Genomic DNA, 19,172 nt, shown 5'->3' on the forward strand with positions numbered 1-19,172 from the left:
AACTCTCCTTACATTCACTAAACCTTCAAACTCCTGCATCCAGACAACAAACCCATGATGTAGAAGAGCATTGCTAAGCCCTCTGTACCACACAAAAAAAGTGACCAAGACTCATAGTCCCACAGACATTTATTTAGGCTTCTGAGACCTCTTTGGGATGAGCCTCTGTGAAGGGTGTCACCTGGTGTCACATTGTGTGCTGGAGCACTGTTGCAAAGATAGTCAAAGGCCTCAGGCTCTGCTGAAACAGCAGGAGCACCTCAACACTGTGGTTATCAGGCATTCCAGTGGGATTACCCTACTCCTATCCTACTGCCTCTACACTGAGCAGGGTCTGCAAAGATGCAAAGGATTTAGAGCTGGAGCTTGCTCAAAAAAGGCACATGTTTCTGACACTTTTAGCTGAATTCTGAACCCACTTAATCAGGAGTCACCACAGCCAGCCCTGTGCTGGCTCCCTCTCCCTTGCTGTGAGGTCCTGTTCCTTCCCTTGCTGGACAGAGAGGCTGACTAAAAAGTGAGTACACCACCACGACTACCAGTTCCTCCTCAACAGCAGGAAGGAGGGGGAGAGGTCTCTGTCTCTAATGCTATTGTTCCCAGTGTCACCAGCTGGCCCTCAATTTGTCATCATGCCAACAGGAAGCAAGGTGCAAAACAAGATTTGATTCCTATGCGCCGGATGTTAGTGAGCTGGCGGGTCATAGGAGACCCCATGAGAGCGTATTTGGGGCCATCACCTTCTGCAGAGCCTGGAGCAGACCTGTCCCTCCAGGAAAAGGCTCTGGGGCACAGAGGAGCACAGCCACAGAGAAAGCAGAGATGGGAAGCAGAGAAGAGGGATGTGAACAACCTTGAGCTGTTAACTCATGTGGCTGGTCTCATCATCACAGCTAACCCATTCACTGATGTTCCATTTTGGAAAATGACCCAGGCTTGATGGGAATTATGAACCATACAGCGGATGCTGGATGGAGTTAAAAAACAGTAGAAGCTCATTTGAAGACAAGTTGAGCTGCAGTGTCATGTTACCCAGACTGAATAATTTCCTGTACGTTAGAGATGTTGCTTCTGGCTACCCATGCCACAAATGTATGAGCAAGCAAATGCCTTCCTTAACATCTCATCTTTGACTTCCCCTCACTGCAAAGTTAAAGCTCGACTCCCCCAGTACTTCAGGAGATGCAGTCACTTCCCCTTGCATCCTAGCAAAGAACCCCTCCAACCCCTGGCATTCTCTAGTGCTCCAAATGTATTTCTCTTTTCTAAGCATTTTGCCAATCACTAGATGAACTGCATTGTTTCTAAAATGTTTGCTAATAAGCTACTTATGCATACTTTTCAAAGCATTTACTAATTAGCTGTCCATGATTGCTGCCTTGTCTACTCTTAACCCTCACTGATGGAAGGATGGCTTCTCCCAATATTACACTCTTGTTTGAAGGAGATGGCAAGAGAGGCAGGCTGAAAGCAGCAGCCCCCAGCTGCCTGCCTGGCTTTGGCTACTGGGTCTGGATGCAGCTCTGCCTGCCACATCAGCTCAGAGGAATTTGAGCCAGCGGTTTTGTGGCTCTCTAGGAAGAATGCAGAGCTGTTTTCTTCCAGTGCTCAGCTTTTTGGCCGCTCAGGAGATGGCCATGCTGCCATAAGAGGCCTTCAGTGGCTGTCCAAGCTGCACGTGTCACCCTTTGTGCTGTGGCATGTTGCTGCCGGTGTCCCCTGGCCAGCAGTGCTCTGTGAGATGGGCACTAGGAAGGTGCTGTCTCCCCAGCCAAACCTCGGTTCACTCTGGCCTTCAAGCTGGGAGCAGACGTGTCTCCTCCTGCCGTGCCTGCCCTGTACCCAGCACACATCAGGATCATTCAACTCTCTTGGCACCATTAGGGCTCTTATGAGGTCACAGTGACCACTGCATAAATTTCCTCATGATAGTGGCCCCAGTTCCTGTTTCTTGAAACCTTCTGGGTTTGACAGGGGGACCCAAAGACAGGAAAAAGAGCCTGACTGCAGCTCAGTTGCCAGTTTGCCTCCTCCAGCCTATTTGGGAGTCCCCAGCCCCTGCCTGCAGAAACTTTAGCCAGCGTTTGGCATGTGCCACCAGAGGGGGCTGCGAGCCACGGCAGCCGTCCCCTAACTCCTTCCCAGGCAGGGACCCCACCGATTGCAACCCAGTTGCAGCATGTGCTGGAAATGGCTGCAGAAAAATCCACTGGCCGTGGTCTGACTACCAGTCGGGATTTTTTAAAACACCGTTCCTCTGGAGCAGATGTTATGAGTCAGCTGGAAGGTCTTCTGCTGGCAGAGGAAGCACGAGCACGTCCACTGCAGCCTGGAGGGAGTGTGCCTCTGCCGCATGTGCATGGCCCAGCCCAACTCTCTGGTAGGGTCAGCTGAGTGTGGCTGGGGGTGGCAGAGTCAGTAGCCAAATGCAGGAGGGAGCTTTTAGTGGTCCAAGGAGAAGACCAGCAGTGGGAGGGTGGCACGAACAAAAAGGTGGTTGGTCATAAACACAATGACTCATGCATAGCTGAGGTTTTGGACTTGGATTTTCCAAGCAAGCAGAGCACACAGAACAGCACAATGGCAATTAAGAAGTAGTGGACAGCTTAGCTACATGACTGCAAAAGCTGTCCCTGTTGCCCATCTATTGCAAATGGTTCAGGTCACTCGTGGGATCCCAAATAAACTCCAGCATGCACAAGAGTGCCCAGTAACCCCCATATTACACGGAAATGGAAACATTTCACCACAGCAGCAGCCTGTTCTTTTTCACAGGATGCCACTTCCCTGTTCATTGAGCAGATACCAATGATGTGGGGTGCAGTACCTGAGCTCCAGCTGCACTCACAGCACAGATGGGAACAAACAGCCAGGCACTAGAATGATCATTTCTGAATAGCTCGGCAGATCTTTTATCAGAGCATCAAACTTCCCTTTTGGCTCTGGCATTACTGCTGTGGCCCCACAGCTGCAGGACAGCACAAACAATAGCCCTGGCCCCTACTCCTTGTCACAGCATGCCCACCCTCCCTGCCACAGGGATCCCTGCTGGTACACAATAGCCACAACAGCAGGAGGAGGCCAATTTTCTCAACCTAGTGTGCTCCCAAAGCAAGACACTTCCTCAGAGCACAGACACAGCACTCAGAGAGAGATGTTCTGGGGCTTCAATTACACCAAATTACTCTTTTCATGATGGTGGTGATAGAGTGCAGTTAGTTAATGCAGCTGGACACAGCTGAAAAATAAAAGCCCAGGTGTGCTTCCAGAAAACAATAGCAACAAGCAGCACTGAGCAGCCACCTCTGTCTGCCACCTTGGGCATCCATCCCTGGCTGATGTTTCCATCCTCCAGGCTGCCAAAGCTGTTCTCTGAAGGCAGCTCTTGCTCTGGCATCTAGGCAGCACCACTTTCACAGGCCCCTTCCAGCCAGCTGCTGGCCGAGAGGAAATCTTTGACCTTTCCTCAGAGATCCCCAGGGTGTCAGGCACAGCACAAAACACAGGAGGAAATGCCTCCTGTCCCAGAGGGAAATCCAAAGCAGATACAAGGAAGGCCAGAAGGGACACAGCAAAACTAAAAAGACTTTGGAGACATTTTTGTAGGCTTTCAAATGGGTTTTAGGAATGTAAATGTTATGCTTTATGAGGGAGAAACTTTAGCCTAATAAGGTAAAATGAAATGTTGAAAGAAGAAGCAACAGAGGAAGGGGTTATGGTGTTTACCTCTGGCAGCTGGAAGCACAGACTAGCCCCATTGTTGCTCCAATAGCAGCCAGGTAGCAACACCGGAGCAGGGGACCTTGTCTGCCCAGAGAGTGAGTGCCTCCATGGAGTCCATCTGCCTGTCACCTTGATGTGAATGTGCTCTATATTAATGATGAGATGTCAAAAGGAGGGCTCTGCCCTGAGACTGTCTTTGATGCTGATCTCCTGTTCCTGTTAAGGTTCACACCTGCAGCTGCAATGAGGTCCTTGCTTCTTCATAAAAAACCCTCTGACACTCAGATGAGATTTATCACTATATGGTGACCTATTATTAATGTAATCTATTAATGCCCAAGCTTTACGCAGTGTTCATATTTGCCTCCTCCTGGTCGGTCACTTAAAATAATCTCACTCCTATCCATTTCTTTCAGGCCATGTTTATCATACACTGTTTTCATTGTTCTGTTATGCTTCCTATCAAGCACTGTCCATGAAGCTCTTTCAAACCCACTCCTCTTCAGTGCTGGCTTGAGAGAGCAGGCACCCTAAGTCAGCTTGGCTCTCAGCTCACAGCTGTGGCCGGCAGAAGCTCAAGTGGATAAATCCTATTTCCCTTTAAGAAAAGCTTCCTTGTGCACGTACACGCAAAAAGGGAAATAGTGAGACCACACAGCAGCCACTCAGAAGATTGCCACTGTAAAGCAAAAAGCAGCAAAGGCATAACCAACACCCCCAGAGCTCAGGCAGTCCTGAGCACACTACTGAACACACCACCTGCAGCCTGGGACCAGACAATGCTCTCTCACAGGCAGCAAAGCATGGCAAAAGTTGCACAAGATGATCAGAGCTAAAACTGGCACCTTCCTACAGGTGGAGGAAAAGCCTGGTGCCCATGGGGATTTCCAGCTCTCTGACCAACCTGTTTTTGCTTGCCTGAGGCCTTGAAGAGGCAGAAGCTGGAGTACCTCTGGCCCAGTTTGATCCCTGCCCTGCACACAACACTGTCCTGGCCCGTACATATGGCACACTCTTCAGACTGCAAATACGGGCCTATACAGCTTTTATTACTGTGAATTTGGGGCAACTGCATTAGCTATGAGGAGGCTGTGCAGTTCAGCCTATGCAAGCAGCAATAAAATCTGATAGCATCTATCATTCTCACCTCCACTGCAAGGCCTTGTTGTGTTCATCTATGCCCACTTTAAGCCTTTCTGTACCTTCTCCCTTCTTTATACACAGGCCTGATCCTGCAAAGCGCTAAACAACTTGCACACATGGTGACTTCAGGGAGAGTTCATGGTGTTCAAAGCCTTATTAGCCCAGACTTTATCTGTAGGGGGTGACAAAATCCCCAATGACATCAATCAGCACACCTTCATTAGAGTTAGAGGAGCTATGCTGATTTATGATAGCTGAGGATCCAGCTCTGCACTTCATAACCTTCAGTACATCATCAAACCCATGCTGAATTCTTTGTTCTCCGCAGGACTGATTCTGCAGCCCCATAAACGCTTCCCCTGTTCCTTTGTCCTTTTTTACAAACAGAATTTCCCTCTCCATATGCAACCCCCTTTTAATCAACAGGACCAGTGTATTGAGCAGGACTGTTATGTCAGGCCTGTTTTAGGAGACCCCAAGCTCCTTCACACTCAGGCATCCCTGTAGCTGGCTGTGCATTCCAGATGAAACCCACAGGTTTCTATGTCTGCTGAGACCATATTATTAACTCAGCCTTTTATGGTGCCCTTTGATGCCTTTAATTATTCTTTACTAGTTGTTAATTGTTTTTCCCAGACATCTAGTTTCTGGGTCCTTTCTTAGAAGAAAAAGGGAATAAAAGGCAAAAAACCCCATCTCCCCAGTTTACTAAACACAGCAGAAAAAGCACTATGGGAAATCAGATCCAGCCCAAACAGCTCAGACCACCATGTCTCCAGCCTCACATGGCACGAATCTGGGTCTCCAGCCACAGGGCACTCTGCCATACCTCTGCCTAGTTACACAGCAGGAAATTGCTCTGCTCTCCCAGCATGGTTTAAAAGAAGAGTGAGGCTACTTCAACACAGAAAAAACAGCTGCCTTTTAACCTTTTAACCAGTTGGATCTTGCTTTCAGGTGGTATCAGGCCAAGTTAAGAACTACAAGTTCATTGCAGAGTAGGCTCATCCTATGTGTCCAAAGCAGCATCTTACAACCTCACAGGCAACCCTTGCTCTGGAAAGGCAAAGAGATGCAGCACTGTGGGGGCTCAGAGTGATGCTTGATTTCAAGTGGAAAGAAGTACAAGACCCATACCCAAGACTAGGTAAAAGCAGGAAGAGGGGGTAACTATGTACTAGAGAGGTAGAGGAAGGCTCTTACTTGCAGTCATGTTTTTCGATTTCGAAGTGAGGGTTGAAGTTGAGGATAATCTTCTGGTTGGATTCAGGGGTGTAGATGACCCATTCACAGTTCTGGTGGGAGGGGTAGTCATTGGGGTACCCTGGTGAGGTGATGTACCCAGCATCCTTGGAGTTCAGGCGACCCCCGCATGGCTGAGCTGCAGAGACACAGAAGGGAACAAGGCATTGAGAGATGTTCTGGGCATCAGGTGTGCACAGCAGGCCTCCCTGGGCCACTGATAGGAGTGGTCTGATAAAGACCATTCTCCAGCCCATTGACATCCCTTTGGTACTCTAATATTGATATTAATCTCTGGGCAAGGAGAATTATTCTGCAGAACAAACATACTCCTTTCCCCTCCACCTCCTGCCACACTTACATACCACATTTCACACAGACCAGAAAAGAGAAATGAATGCTCTTGCCAAGGCAATTACAGAGCCATAAAGTAAGAGACAGATTGATATCAGATCATCTGTAGCTGCCTCATTTTATCCCTTCTTTTGCCTCCTTTGCAAGCTGTTCTGTGTCAGTCTCCCACAGCTGCCTCAGGAGACACCAGAATTTAGACACTACAAATTCAATCCAGCTGCAGGAGGGCAGAAAACTGTGCTGTTTCCAGGCAAGGAAACTGAGGCATGTCAGGGTTGCTGGTGAGCCCAGACCCACCCACACTGTGTGGCAGAGCTAAGGACAGCACCTGTCCTTCCTGGCCCCAGCCTGCAACCCCATGAAAGCCCCTCTCCGTTTGCTGTGTCTCCCTCCCCAACCTGCAAGCTAACCCATGCACTGGAGCTGCAGACACAGATAATCAGCAGTGGTGGTTTTGTGGGACTAGCCCACAAATGGCTGGCAATGGCTGCGTGGTAAGCAGAGGAAGCTCTCTCAGCTTTGGGCTAGAGCAGGCCCTAGAGGGTGATTTTGTAATCAAAAAAACATTTAATCTCATGAATGCTGCAAATCAAATTTATTATTGCATTACTTGCTGGGAGGAAAATCTCCATCATGGGGTCACTTGATAATGCACTACAAATCCCAAAGTCCCTTTCTCCATGGGCCCCCATTGTGTGTCCTGCTTTCCCCACTCCCCTGCCACCCCCTTGTATCAGCACCCAGGCCCACAAGCTGCAACAGCTGCCTCCAGAAGACAATATTGCCTCTTCATACCCAGAAAAACACACAAACCCCACCAAAATGGGCAAAACCCAACAAAGGCCTAAGTCCCTCCATAGGGCAGGCTGGCAGGCATATGGGATTACCCCGGTCCCACATTGTGGAAAGTTGTCCTCCCTGACAATAAGCAGTGGGTACAATGTGGGAAGCAAACCCTCGTGAGATGTTCCCACTGTCAGGTTAGCCCCACAGCCCCAGAGGATCCTGGACATGCAGGAGGATGCAACTGGGTTTTCCCAAGACCCACATTTGCACACCCTGAGATGGAGGCTGCAGCACAACCCACACCCCCAAGGGAGCCAAGGCACAGAGAAGCATCACCCTTGATATAGGAGGGTAACCACACATCCCAGCAGCTCCATGAGCAAAGGGTGTGTTCCACCGTGTTCCCCATTGCCTTGGTCCTGAGCGATGTTCCTCTCCCTCCACAGCAGCACTCACTGCAATGCCCCAGGCCCACCCAGGAGAAGCAAAGCAGTGCAGATTGTGTGGCCTCAGCCCCTTGCTGCGGGTCTGGCTCCGTTCCTCTGCCATAGGGTTTGCCAGGTCCCAGGGGTGTCCCCTGCCAGGCTGTCACAAGTCTACCAGCTCTCGGTAGGCACATCCCAGTCTGAGCTCATATTGCCCTCTTGCCAGAGCCAAGGCGAGCAGCAGGAGTCAGGCAGGACCCTCAGCAGAAATGCTTCCTGGAAAAAAAGCACTTTGAATAAACAACCTGCTGCCTGCACGCTGCCTGCAGAAAATGCACGTGTCCTGTGCAAAAACAAGGGCAACAGGAGGGCCCTTCACGGGCCAGCGAGGCTTCCTTTGCCGTGAAAAAACACTCAGTTTCCCCCATGTTTTTCATGCCCTCTAACACATTCATTCTTCAAAATAACTTTCTTCGCACACACCCAAAGGCAGATCTGCAGCCTTCCCTTTTTCTTAAAATAATCCTGTAAGTATCCTGAAAAATACGAGGGGAAAAAATGCAGCACTGCCATGAAGAGCTGAGAATACCAAAAAACATCTGGTTTTGTTCCACAGGAGAGATTGCTCAACACACAAACATTTACAAACCTACATTCTTGCACAAATATCTTCTCTCAGGAAGGCATATTTGCCCACACATGTGTTTATGTGGGCTTGGAGGGAGGGAGAGAAAGAGACATTCACGTGGAAAGAAGAAATTCATGGACTTGTTGACATCAATGTACAAATAGACGTGTAATTCACACTTCACTCATGTACGCACTTTCACACCTTCTCATAAAAATTCACACCTCGTTTGCACACATGTCCACCCCCTCCAGCAAAGAAAAATATTCAAGCTGCAGATTATTTTTCTTGGAAAGGGCAAAGTCTCCAAACAATGAAAATACAGTCAATCCTTCCACACCTCGTGATTCCCTCCCGTCTCTCCAGCTTTCACACACATGCTACCCGCTAGGCTGATACCACCAACATCACCCACCACTCAGAAGCTGCTAGCCCCTTACTCATGCCAGATACCGTGAACACCCTGTGAGCCCTTGCAGCTCAACCACTTGGAGGGGAACTGTCATGTGAACAGAGATGTCAGCTCTTCCCCAACTAATGAACCCAGGAGCAGAAACACAGTTCTACTCAATTCTGACCTTGAAACTTCTCCTTTGCCCTGCAAGGCCATCACAGTTCAGTGGGACTGAGCTAAAGAAAATCCTACTCTTGATCCTAATTTCAGGTCAGCTTGGTGCCCAAATTAGACTGTTGGTGCCAGTGAGGACAGCCTGAATGAGAGGGGCTGGAGCCCAGCTCCCTGCAGCTGAGACCTCTCCAGCAAAACAGGACAAGCAGGTGAACCTCCCAAGTAAACACAAGCACCAGCCACATCCCTCAGGTGTTCAGATTTCACCAGGAAAATGTCACCATCTTCCTGGAGCAGTGAAAGTCTCCCACCTGCAGGAAAGCTTATTTATGTCTCTCAGAGAAACATTTTGTCCTCTCATTCATTCCTACCCAAGAAGTCCACAGAAATGAAGGGGGCTACTTCAGTACAGCACTGCCTTGCCCACATGGCGGGCAATAGCATACCAGGAACTCAAGGCTTCTTAGAGTTATCTGAAGAGGCAAAATTACTTCAATATCTATGTAAATGTTCTGTTGGGCTTTTTCTCTTTTGAGTCACAGGTATCTAGCAGGTACCTGCAATGAGAACAAAAAAATCTGTCACCATGCCCACTGATGGGCATAGGGTTTGACTCCGCAGTCATGCCAACCACTGTCTTTCTGTATAAAATATGGCCTTGCTTTGTATTCAGCAGAGGCTCAAAGTTCTATGTTAATGGGTTCTTCCAAACTGATGCATTGCATCCATGCAAAAGAAAAAAAAAAGGAAAGGTTGGGGCATGGCTACTGCTCAGTCTGTATGCATTGGAAGCAAGACGTGTTCCACAGCTAATGGGCTTCAGCAGCTTTTGCCAGCCCTGAATTCACTTAATAAAATTAAAATTAAATTCTGAAGTACAAGCCAAGACTGCCAGGTGCATGGGACATCCCATTGCTCAGTAAGCAAAATGCAGGCATTCAAAGCAAACTGCTGGGGCCCCTGCCAGTCCACATAGTAGAGGGGCCAGTGGAGTGCTGTGCCAACAACAAGGCCACAGGAGAGCAGCAGGGCTCCTCAAGGGAGGTTAGAGAGGTCAATACTCCTTGGCAGTGTTGGAGTAGACTTATGGTCAGGTTGGGAAATCTGCAGATCCCTCTTTTCATTAAGGCTCACCATAACACAAATTATCCCTGCAACTTCCTCCATGCATGGCCACCCCAACAGGGGAACTACACCAGAGGATGACAATCAAGCCACAGGAATGGGAAAAGAAGACCTGGAGAAGGTCATGAGGTGCAAAATTCTGCAAATGCTGCACTGCACAGTGCACTGCTCCAAAGTTTCCCATGGAGATGGGTGTCAGCAGCTGAGCTCCTCACCCTTTACAAGGCAGACACCTCTTTCTGTGCCTTGACCTGCTGGAGACACCCAGCCTGATGAAGTCTCCTCCTGCCTCCACAGGCCACAAAAAGCGATCATTACTCAGAGGACCCAAAAAAAAATAGCCAGGCCCCAAGAACATTCACCTATACTTGGGGTTTTTCAGCTCTGCAGCTCATCAGGCACATCTGAAACCTTAGGCCGGGAGCAGGGCATTCTCCTACTTGAATTTCCTGCCGATTAAACCCCTCTGGATTTCCCTCACCCCAGGAGAGCAGGGCTCACTGTTATTGTTGGACCTTCCACACAGAAACTAAAGCCAACTCTGTCTGTAACAAAAATAATCATCACCAGAGAGGCCCGTTTCACAACAAACATACATACTACAGCCTCTCAGAACTTGTAGTGTCCAGCACAAAACTACCATGTGTTTTGACCTGCTGAGGTCAGTTTACTTTTGGGATAGCTTTCAGGGCTACACACAAAAATTAGGGTGTTCTGGATGCCTTACAAGCAGCAGCAGCATCACTTACTGTGCTGCTGGAAAAGAGCAGCCTTTGAGGACAGCAAAGGAACAAGGGAGTGAGACGTGGGCGTTCCACAGCACGCAGATGAACTGCCTAGCCTTGTAATTTCTCTTCCTGGCATGAGGCCCTCCAGCCCAACTTCACACTCTTGTTCAACCACTGCAGAAGATTTCCATGTCCCAGGATTCAGCACTGATTCAGCACCGTCCCAGGATTCAGCACTGAGCAGAGGAGATTTGCCCTGTCAATCCCCTCACAGCACAGCAAAATACAGGTGCTGGCATACATGACCCACTTCTCTCAGAGCTGCTGAACTTAGCTCAAGCCCTTGTGCAGGAAACCCATGTTTCAGTTCTGTTCATCACACAGCTCTTCAGAGTTTTTCAAGGTCCATGCATGTCCAAGCACTTTGCCAAACCTTGGTATGGAGGAGACAAACAGATCTCCTCTGCCAAGGATTCATTACCATTAACGCTTATCCTGCCTCCTTTCCTGAGCTCTGACCCTGGCTGGGCACAGCTAACATAGCAGGGGATCTCACCCCAAACCACAGAGCACAACTTTCACAGGAGGCAGAAACACAACATATGAACTCTCAGACTTAAATCATACAGTTTAACCATTGGCCAAGGAGAGAGACAAAGTGCAGAGGAAGCTAATAAGATTAGATGTTTTATCCCCAGTAGCATAGATCATTTTAGCAGAAGCGTGTTTGTTTTGGATTGCAAGATAAAGCTTCAAAGGCTTCCTGAACAAATTAATGGACAAACACACCCAAACAACACAAGGCTCTTACATGCACATTTCATTCCGGAGCACTACCCACATCCACATCTTGAGACTTCACACAATCAGGGAGAGTCTCCAGAACATTTAATGGAGGAATTTTACCAGGTTAAGCAAAATTTCACTTAAAAGTAGAGACACAGCAAAGTAGAATTTAAAGACTGCTTTTGTGATTTGAACTAGGATTGTGTTCGATTCAAAGTGTCTCAAGCCTGTCATGAGACAAGCTCATAAAACACTGTCTGGGCTTAAGCAAGAAAGGAACGCGCCAATCCATCAGTTGAGGAATGCAGCCATTTGACTGCTTCCTAAGGCAACAGGGAAGGGATGCAATATATTCATTTTATAGCACTGGACAGCAGTGAAAGGGGAACACTAGAAAGCTCAGCAAATGGAAGATTTTAGCTCTGAGCCTTTGCAAAAAAAAAGATAATTTCAAATTATTTTTAAATAAGAAGGGAATGTTGGAGAGAGGAAGAGAGAGAAGAAGATTTGGAGACTTCTGATAATCGCATTTTTCCCCCATGTTAATTCACAAAAGAATTAAGTAGAAACCTTGAAATAGAGACCTACTCAAACTTCACCATGGAAAATGAGAGGGCCAAATCTTGCATGCAAATCCAGGTAATTTGCTTTGAAATCACTGGAGTTCAGCTGATTTCTACCCCTGGGGTTCTGAATAGCCGCCTTCCAGGGGCTGACATCGCTCTGTACACTTGAGCCAGTGACAACCCTGACCTTTAAATGTCCATCCTGTCCAACCCCTCTCTTTGATGAGATTTTATATCCTGTTTATCCACCTTCACTAACTATTATTTTTCATCTTATATCAGAGGCAAATGCAATTCCAACAGCGTAACCAACTTAATAGCGATAGTCTCCCTATAGAGATGTGTACACACAATTCTCCCAGCTTGCCTGCAAGTATAATCTGTGGGTCTGGAATTACAACTCCTGGCTGCTCCAGTAATCATCCTGGGGAGCATGCCAGTGTGTGTGTACACATGCAAGGGAGGCAGATAACTGCATTTTGAACTTGGAGAAATCTTGCCTGCCTCTCTGTTAGGCTCTCAGGGGCTTGAAATCTCATGGAAACACACTGCCATCTCCCAGAAATAGGTGGCAGCTTTAGGAGACCCTCAAGCTGCAGGTCAGACAGTTTCTGAGTAAAACTCCCCAGTACTGCAGGCAGGGAAACAGAAGCTTGAACCTTCCTGCATGGCAGCCTGCCACCCTACCTATAGGCTACATAAGGAAAAAATATGATGGTGAAAATCTGCTGAGCCACCCCCATTAATGCTGTCAATAACAAACTCGTTCAAGGGCCATGGAGACAAGAGACATTTCTAGTTGTACACATGGAAAAAAGATTCCCCTAGGATTTGTCTCTAAAGAGCTCCAGGCTTGATGAAAGGTGTTCAATGCCTCTGAAATACTAATTAGTATTATTATTACAAAAATTCCAACAAGAAAAAAAAGCTTATCTCATCTCTCATCTCCCCCACACCCTCCCAGCTTCCTCACACCTTTTGAACTCATCTGTCAGGGTCCATTCTGAAACTGAATCCTTTTTTCCCCATCAGGCAGTGGCAGTTTACCCCTGACTCTTTCCCACAGCAGCTGGCAGAGCCTCTCAATCTCACAACACCCCTGGCTTGGCCCTCCCTCCCAGAGGCCCTGCTGGAGCCTCAGAGCACAATGCAGTGCCTTGGCTGCAAAGAGCCCCACAGATGGGAGAGGAGGGGAGCAGCCCCTCCTGAGCCACTCAGAGAGCCCCACCAGGGGTGCCCCCGTGCACACGGCTGAGCAGTAGTGGCTTCAGCCTTTGGTGCTGGTGGTGAGGCTCAGCAGCAGCTGGATTTGAGCACACTGTCAAAGTTATTGCACATTCTGGTGAATGTCTTAAACACATTGTTACCTGCTGAGCACATATTCAGCAGTCAAACAGAAAGGGAGGAAAGCTGCAGTGAGTTTGGGGTGTGCATGAGGGTGAAAGTTGTCAAGGGGCTCTGGGTTTGTGAGGGACGGCACAGAGAAGGGATGGATGCAGAAGTGTGCGTGTGTGGCAGCAGCAAGGCTGGTGTGACTCTGTGTGTAAGAGGGAAGGTAGAGACCTGTGTGCCTGTGAAGAGAGAGGAGGAATCAGGGAGATTATAAGTGTATGTGTCTACATGCAGATGGGGTTTTCCTCCTTCCTCTTTCTGCATGCGTTCCTTTAAAAAAAGGGGGTTCAAAGAAGCCTTTCAATAAAACATAAGCAGAATAAAAGGAGAGCATCCTTTTGGCTTCACCATCTTACTAGAAGGGACATAGAAAAGGGCAAGCATTCAAGCCCTACACAGACAGCATTTCACAGTGACCGGGTGACCCATGAGAACAGCTGGGCAGATGTCTTGCCTTTGTCCCAAACGCACAGGGAGAAATGAGGGTAGGTTTCAAAGACTGGAACCCAGTACTTTATCTCTGGAGCCCATTTTCTTTGATTCATCAAGTGCGAAGACGGGGGAAGACACAGTCAGACATAAAGTCCTTACAGCTATCCACCCCTGCAAGTTATACTTCAGGCTATTTTGCATGCCAACCTGTTGCTTGTACCCCTTTTCCCAAACTGCTTGGAAAGAGGTCACCTCCCCAAGGCTGTAGCTGGAGCCCAGCCTGCCAGCATTACTCTAGCTGTCCTCCCTGATTCACGGGCACTGCTTGCACACAGAAAGGGTTACAGATCCAAGTTGTGATTTTGAGTGTTTGGCCCCGTGCCTGCTGACCTCGTGCTGACAAACCTCTCCTCCGTGTCTGAGTTTGTGTCTTTTCACTGCACAGGCATCAAGCCTGGCTCAGGATCCGGCCTTCCGAGCTTGCGCTTTGGCTCAGGCAGGGAGCAGGCTGACCCTTTGATTCTGAGTGTGATTAAACCCATGCTACTGTAGCGCTAAGCCGTGTGCAACACTGTTAGCAACAGCCCTGATTTATGTTGTTGCTAGTATTGCGGTTTCCACCAGGGTGTAGACAGGGATTTCGAAAATAGCCCAGCTACCTCTTTGTCTCTGCGTGTGTATTATAATTAGAAATGTGTCAAAGGGCTGTTACAGAGTGAGGATGGAGCGGGAAACGTTTACACCCCACTTCTGCCCCCACCCCGTGCTGACACCATCAGCCCCAGCTTGGGTGTGTGCAGGCACATCAGCTCTCTGCACTTCCCGGATTAGACAACTGTATTCCCAAGGCTCCATGGGGGCACGGTGGTGGTGACTTCACCATACAATGGAGAACAAGTTTAACAGCTTCCAGTTTGCTCTCAGGTTGCTGCAATCTGCCCCCACCACTGTGGCTAAATGACAACTTTTTTCTATTTTGATTTCAGATAGGATCACGGGTCTCAGATGTAGACAATTTATTTTCCTAGCACAGCTGGTCTGTCAGAGGTCATATAATTTGGCAGCAATCCCAGTGCTTAAAAATTAATTTTTCCTTATTAATACAACTGGGGGTCCCACAGGATAGGATCCCAGCCTTATCTGAACCTGACAGCTTCCTAAACCCCATGAAGGATGCTTTCTCCTCTCAAGCTATCTGCAGTACAAGGCCACCATGTCCTGGTGCCTGGCAGCACTGGAGGTTTCTGCTAGGAAACCAACCCACCCTCCTGCCGGGACGGGAAGTGCTGCCTGCTCCAGCCCAGCAAAGTGGGGGGCTTTCTCTTTTTGACCTTCTAAAGCCACACACAAGGTACCAAACACAGAGAAGATACTGGTAAGGAGGATGGGGGGGGCAGAAGGAGCAAGGCAGGGAGATGGGAAGCACCTCCATAGAGCCTTCTGGGACCAATATGCATGCCTGTCACTCCAGACACCACACACCATGATTTTCTGTAGCAGTAAAACTAGGAAAACAAAATGCAGCATCCTAACCTGGGTCAGAGCCCCCCACCGAGCTTGTATCAGTGGTTTTCAGTGATGCTCCGACAACTATCTGATTCCTAGTCTAAAAAAGCTTTTGTTTCCAGTAAGAGCCGAGTTAACAGCACACAGGCATAAGGCACTACACTCAGTGTTGTGTGGGTGTGTGTGTGCATGTTTGTATGTGTGGCCGTGCGCTTGCTTGGCAGCAATTTGTTTTGGTCCCCCTCCCCACCTTGCTACATCTCCTAAGTCGCTACTAAAAATAATAGCTTTTAAGTAAACTATTTTGAAGGCTTCAGAGTGAGCTTTGCTCAGAGCTGCATAAACATCATCTGAACGGCTCAGTACTTGGGTCACTCAAATCTGTTACTTTCTTACTTCATTGCTTTTTACGGGAAAATGAAAAACACACAGCCATCCAACCTTCAGATTTATCTTCACGGGTCTCCCACCCACTCTCCTCCATGGTTATCTCAGGGTTTGCTTGGCTACATACAAATTGGCAGCTGCACTGTTTATCTCTTACTGTAGAAATATTGCATGAGGTTTTTTTCCATGTGGATTATCATATTATTGTCTATTAAAAACGTCTCCCCTCTCTACTAACCTCCCTTAGGGAACCTAAAGAGGGACTTCCATAATGGGGGAAGGCTTTCAGATACACCAGACTGAAACATAAATCCATCTACCTCTGGCATGTTTCCCTTACTAGGCTGGCTAATTTACTGAAGCTGAATGTAGCCTGATCGAGGTTTGCATCCCATTACCCCATACCTTTGCTCACTGTGCTGGCAATAAAGTCATTTGACCGGACTTGCAGCCACACATCATCATCTCAGCAAACCACCGCTGGTGTCGGCCACAGAGAGACAACTTCCTTGCTGGTTCCAACACCATGTGATGCTCTGCTTAGCCGGGAAAACCCCGCATTCAAATAAACACTGCTTACAGCGCCTGAATGGCCTGAGAGACACGGTTTGCTCAAGCCTCTTCCTAGCTAACAGTCCTGATGCAGAGCTCACTCCAGGATAGAAGGAGGTGAACACATGGACGCAGGCACACATTCGGGCTCAGCGGCCACAGGGATCACAACCAGACCGGCCAGTGCACCCTCAGGAGCCAGCCTCAGGTTACAGCCCGATCTGCCACAGCACAAAACCTGCTCCAGGAGATCAGACACTGCTTCTGCAACGGGGTTCATCTGAAAAGATTGTTGCACTCAGCAAGGGCCTCCCAGGACACTGCCCTTTCTCTTCATCCCATCATGTGCCTATTCGCTTTCCTGCTTGAACAAAAGATGGGATTTTTTTTTTCTTTCCTTTATAACCGTAAGGAAGGAGGTGATGCCAACCGGCAGCTGAATGTTTATCGGCAGTGTCTGTGCTTCGCGCTGCAAAAGAGAGGGATTTTCTCAGGCATCAGAGACTCTCTCACTTCCCCTTTCCAAGGGGAAGCTGGGTGGCCACACAGCTCCGGGGCAGGAGAAGGGAGAATGCACTCTGCCATCATCTAACGCTGCTCGGGTCAGACCGCAGCTCAGGGCCCTGAGCCACGTCCCGAGGCCCCGACTAACGGGAAGGCAAAGCCACAGCGCAGCAGCTGCTGGCTTGGCACTACCGTTCTGTGCCAGGCAGCTCCTGAGCACAGAAGGAGCCCCGAGAGAGCACTGGACGGCAAATCCTTTTCCTCCAGAGACTATTCCAGATAGGGACCCTGTTGCCCCCAGTAGCGAGATTCAAACCCAGTGGCCGGGGAGCATGGGGCCCAGCGTCAGCCTGCCCCACTCCTGTCTCCATGCCGAAGCAACGCAAAGACGGGTTTCATCCCTCCACCTCCTGACAGTCCAGCCTAGCCCGTCAGCGAGGAGCAGAAAAAGACACTCGCGTCCCAGTACATGAACCCGCCTTGTCCCGGGACAGCCCAGCGTTTGGGAAGTGCGTACAGGTCCCGCACGTACCGCGGGCAGCCTTTCCTGAGAGTGCCGCCGCCACCGCAGCGCTTCGTCCGCTCCCAGCTCTGCACGGCCCCGGCTGCCTGCTCCCGCCAGACAATTTTAATTTCTCACCTAAAGTTTCCCGAGGTTGCAACCGGCGCGGGGCAGCGGATATTCGGATGCGGGTGTTCGACATGTGGCTGGTCCCTACCGCTTCCCCTCCCTTCCCCGCAGCTCCCCAAAAAACCAGCACGCAACTTTCCAGTGCGGCTCCATCCCCTCGCCCCTCCACGCCGGGCGCTGGGAGCCGCGCGGCTGCAAGCGCTGCGCTCCTTGCCGGGGGTGCGCCATCCCCGCCCCGCCACACGCATGAGCCCCTCCAAAACCCGTGCTGCGAAAGCTGCGTGGCGCGGCCGATCGCTCACGCATTCCCTAAATTTATTCCCACGCAAAGCATCTCTGCGTGAGACCGGGACCGCGCCCGGGAACCCGAAAGTTGGGCGGACGGGGACATCCCCCGTTCCTGAGGGCGCCTTACCTGTCTCCGCTGTGCCTCCAGAGCCGGGCAAGCACAGCCCTAGAAATCCCCAGGCGAGAAGAAACGTATCCATCCTCCGGAACAAATTATAAAAAAACCCGAAACCCACAACGCAAGACCCGAGGCTGCGGGGCCGGGCTTCGCCTCCCTACCCCGGGAGCGCCGCGCCCCGTGTGGGCGCCCCACTCGCGACCAGCTCCGGCGGGGCTCAGCGAGGGGCGGCGGCGTTCCCCGCACCGGGGCTGCGGGGCGGGCGGTGCCGGCGGAGCGCCTCTCCCCTAGGGCGACCCGCGGGGCCGGCCCCTCGGCATCCCCCGGGGCGCGGCGGCGGTGGTGCGGGCTGGGGCGCCGTCTGCGCCTCCTCTCCCTCCCCGCCGGCGCCTCGCAGCCTTTTCAGGCAGGGCGGCATGTGGCTGTCAGCGCCGAGCGCCGGCGCCGCCCCCCGCGCCCCCCCGCCCGCCCGCGCACCGCCCCGCGCACCGCGCCGCCCCTGCGCCCCGCCCGCCCGCCCCGCCCGTGGGCAGCGCTGGGGGCCGGGGCAGCGCGGGGGCCGCGGCAGCGCGGGGCGCGGAGTGGCCCCGCGGAGCCGCCCCGCGGAGCCGGGCGCGCCCCAACCGCGCTGCCGTGCCGCGGGTGCCGGCCGGCCCCCGCCCGGGCGCTGACGGCCCCGCAGCGCGGGCAGGAACCAAACCCGATGGAAATAACGGCAAAAGAGTCGGCTGTGCGAAGGGAGACACCCAGAAATTGTCGGATGGGGGAGCATCAGGACAAGGATTGTCCCTGCTCGTGGGCTTCCGCCGCTGCCGGCCGAGACCCAGAAGCGCCGAGGCTCGACCAGAGCCGCCTGCGAGAGCGGAGGGAGGCGGCGGGAAGCACACGCTGCCTCGCTCCTGGCACCCACGGTGCGGTGCAAAGTCTTCTGCAAGGGACAAATACAAACCCCCTCCCGGACTGTACCACAGTTGACTTCCACGCTCCAAACCCGTTTTCTCCGAGATGCTCTTTAAAAACACAAACCGAGAGCAGCGTTCACATAGTTATCCTAGCATTGCTCCTAAAGTTTCCCCTTTGCCTCGTGAGGGTGGGGAGTCTCTGCCCGAGCTGGAACTGCTGGGACCATGCGTTTACTTGTTGCTTATATTCACAGACCACAACAGGCTTAAAAGCTGGTATCTGGGCTAACTCACACCTCCATCCTCTTTGAGAGGTGAAATTTCAAAGCGAGTGAAAAGACCCCTAAAACTCTGCACCAAAAAGCTATTTAAAAACAATTCCTTTA

General features: G+C 50.6%; 1 protein-coding gene across 7 annotated transcripts in view; it reads right to left on the minus strand.

Annotated features, from left to right (window-relative positions):
* Positions 1-18,334, minus strand: part of NRP2 (neuropilin 2) — an 89,107-nt gene extending 70,773 nt beyond the window's left edge. For 3 of the 7 annotated variants that reach the window (XM_071434739.1, XM_071434737.1, XM_071434738.1), the window contains exons 1-2: positions 17,894-18,333; positions 6,070-6,247 (exon numbers count right to left, since the gene is read on the minus strand). In XM_071434739.1, coding sequence (XP_071290840.1) covers positions 6,070-6,247; positions 17,894-17,966 — 251 coding nt within the window. In that variant the 5' untranslated portion in view covers positions 17,967-18,333. Of the gene's footprint in view, positions 1-6,069; positions 6,248-17,487; positions 17,598-17,893 lie in introns of those variants that run through there. The other 4 variants (XM_071434735.1, XM_071434736.1, XM_071434741.1 and 1 more) reach the window with 4 other exon arrangements.
* Between the last annotated feature and the right edge of the window lie 838 nt (positions 18,335-19,172).

Source organism: Agelaius tricolor, unplaced genomic scaffold (assembly GCF_023055355.1).
Source record: "Agelaius tricolor isolate 1412-34295 unplaced genomic scaffold, bAgeTri1.0.p SCAF_10, whole genome shotgun sequence".
Lineage (NCBI taxonomy): Eukaryota > Metazoa > Chordata > Aves > Passeriformes > Icteridae > Agelaius > Agelaius tricolor.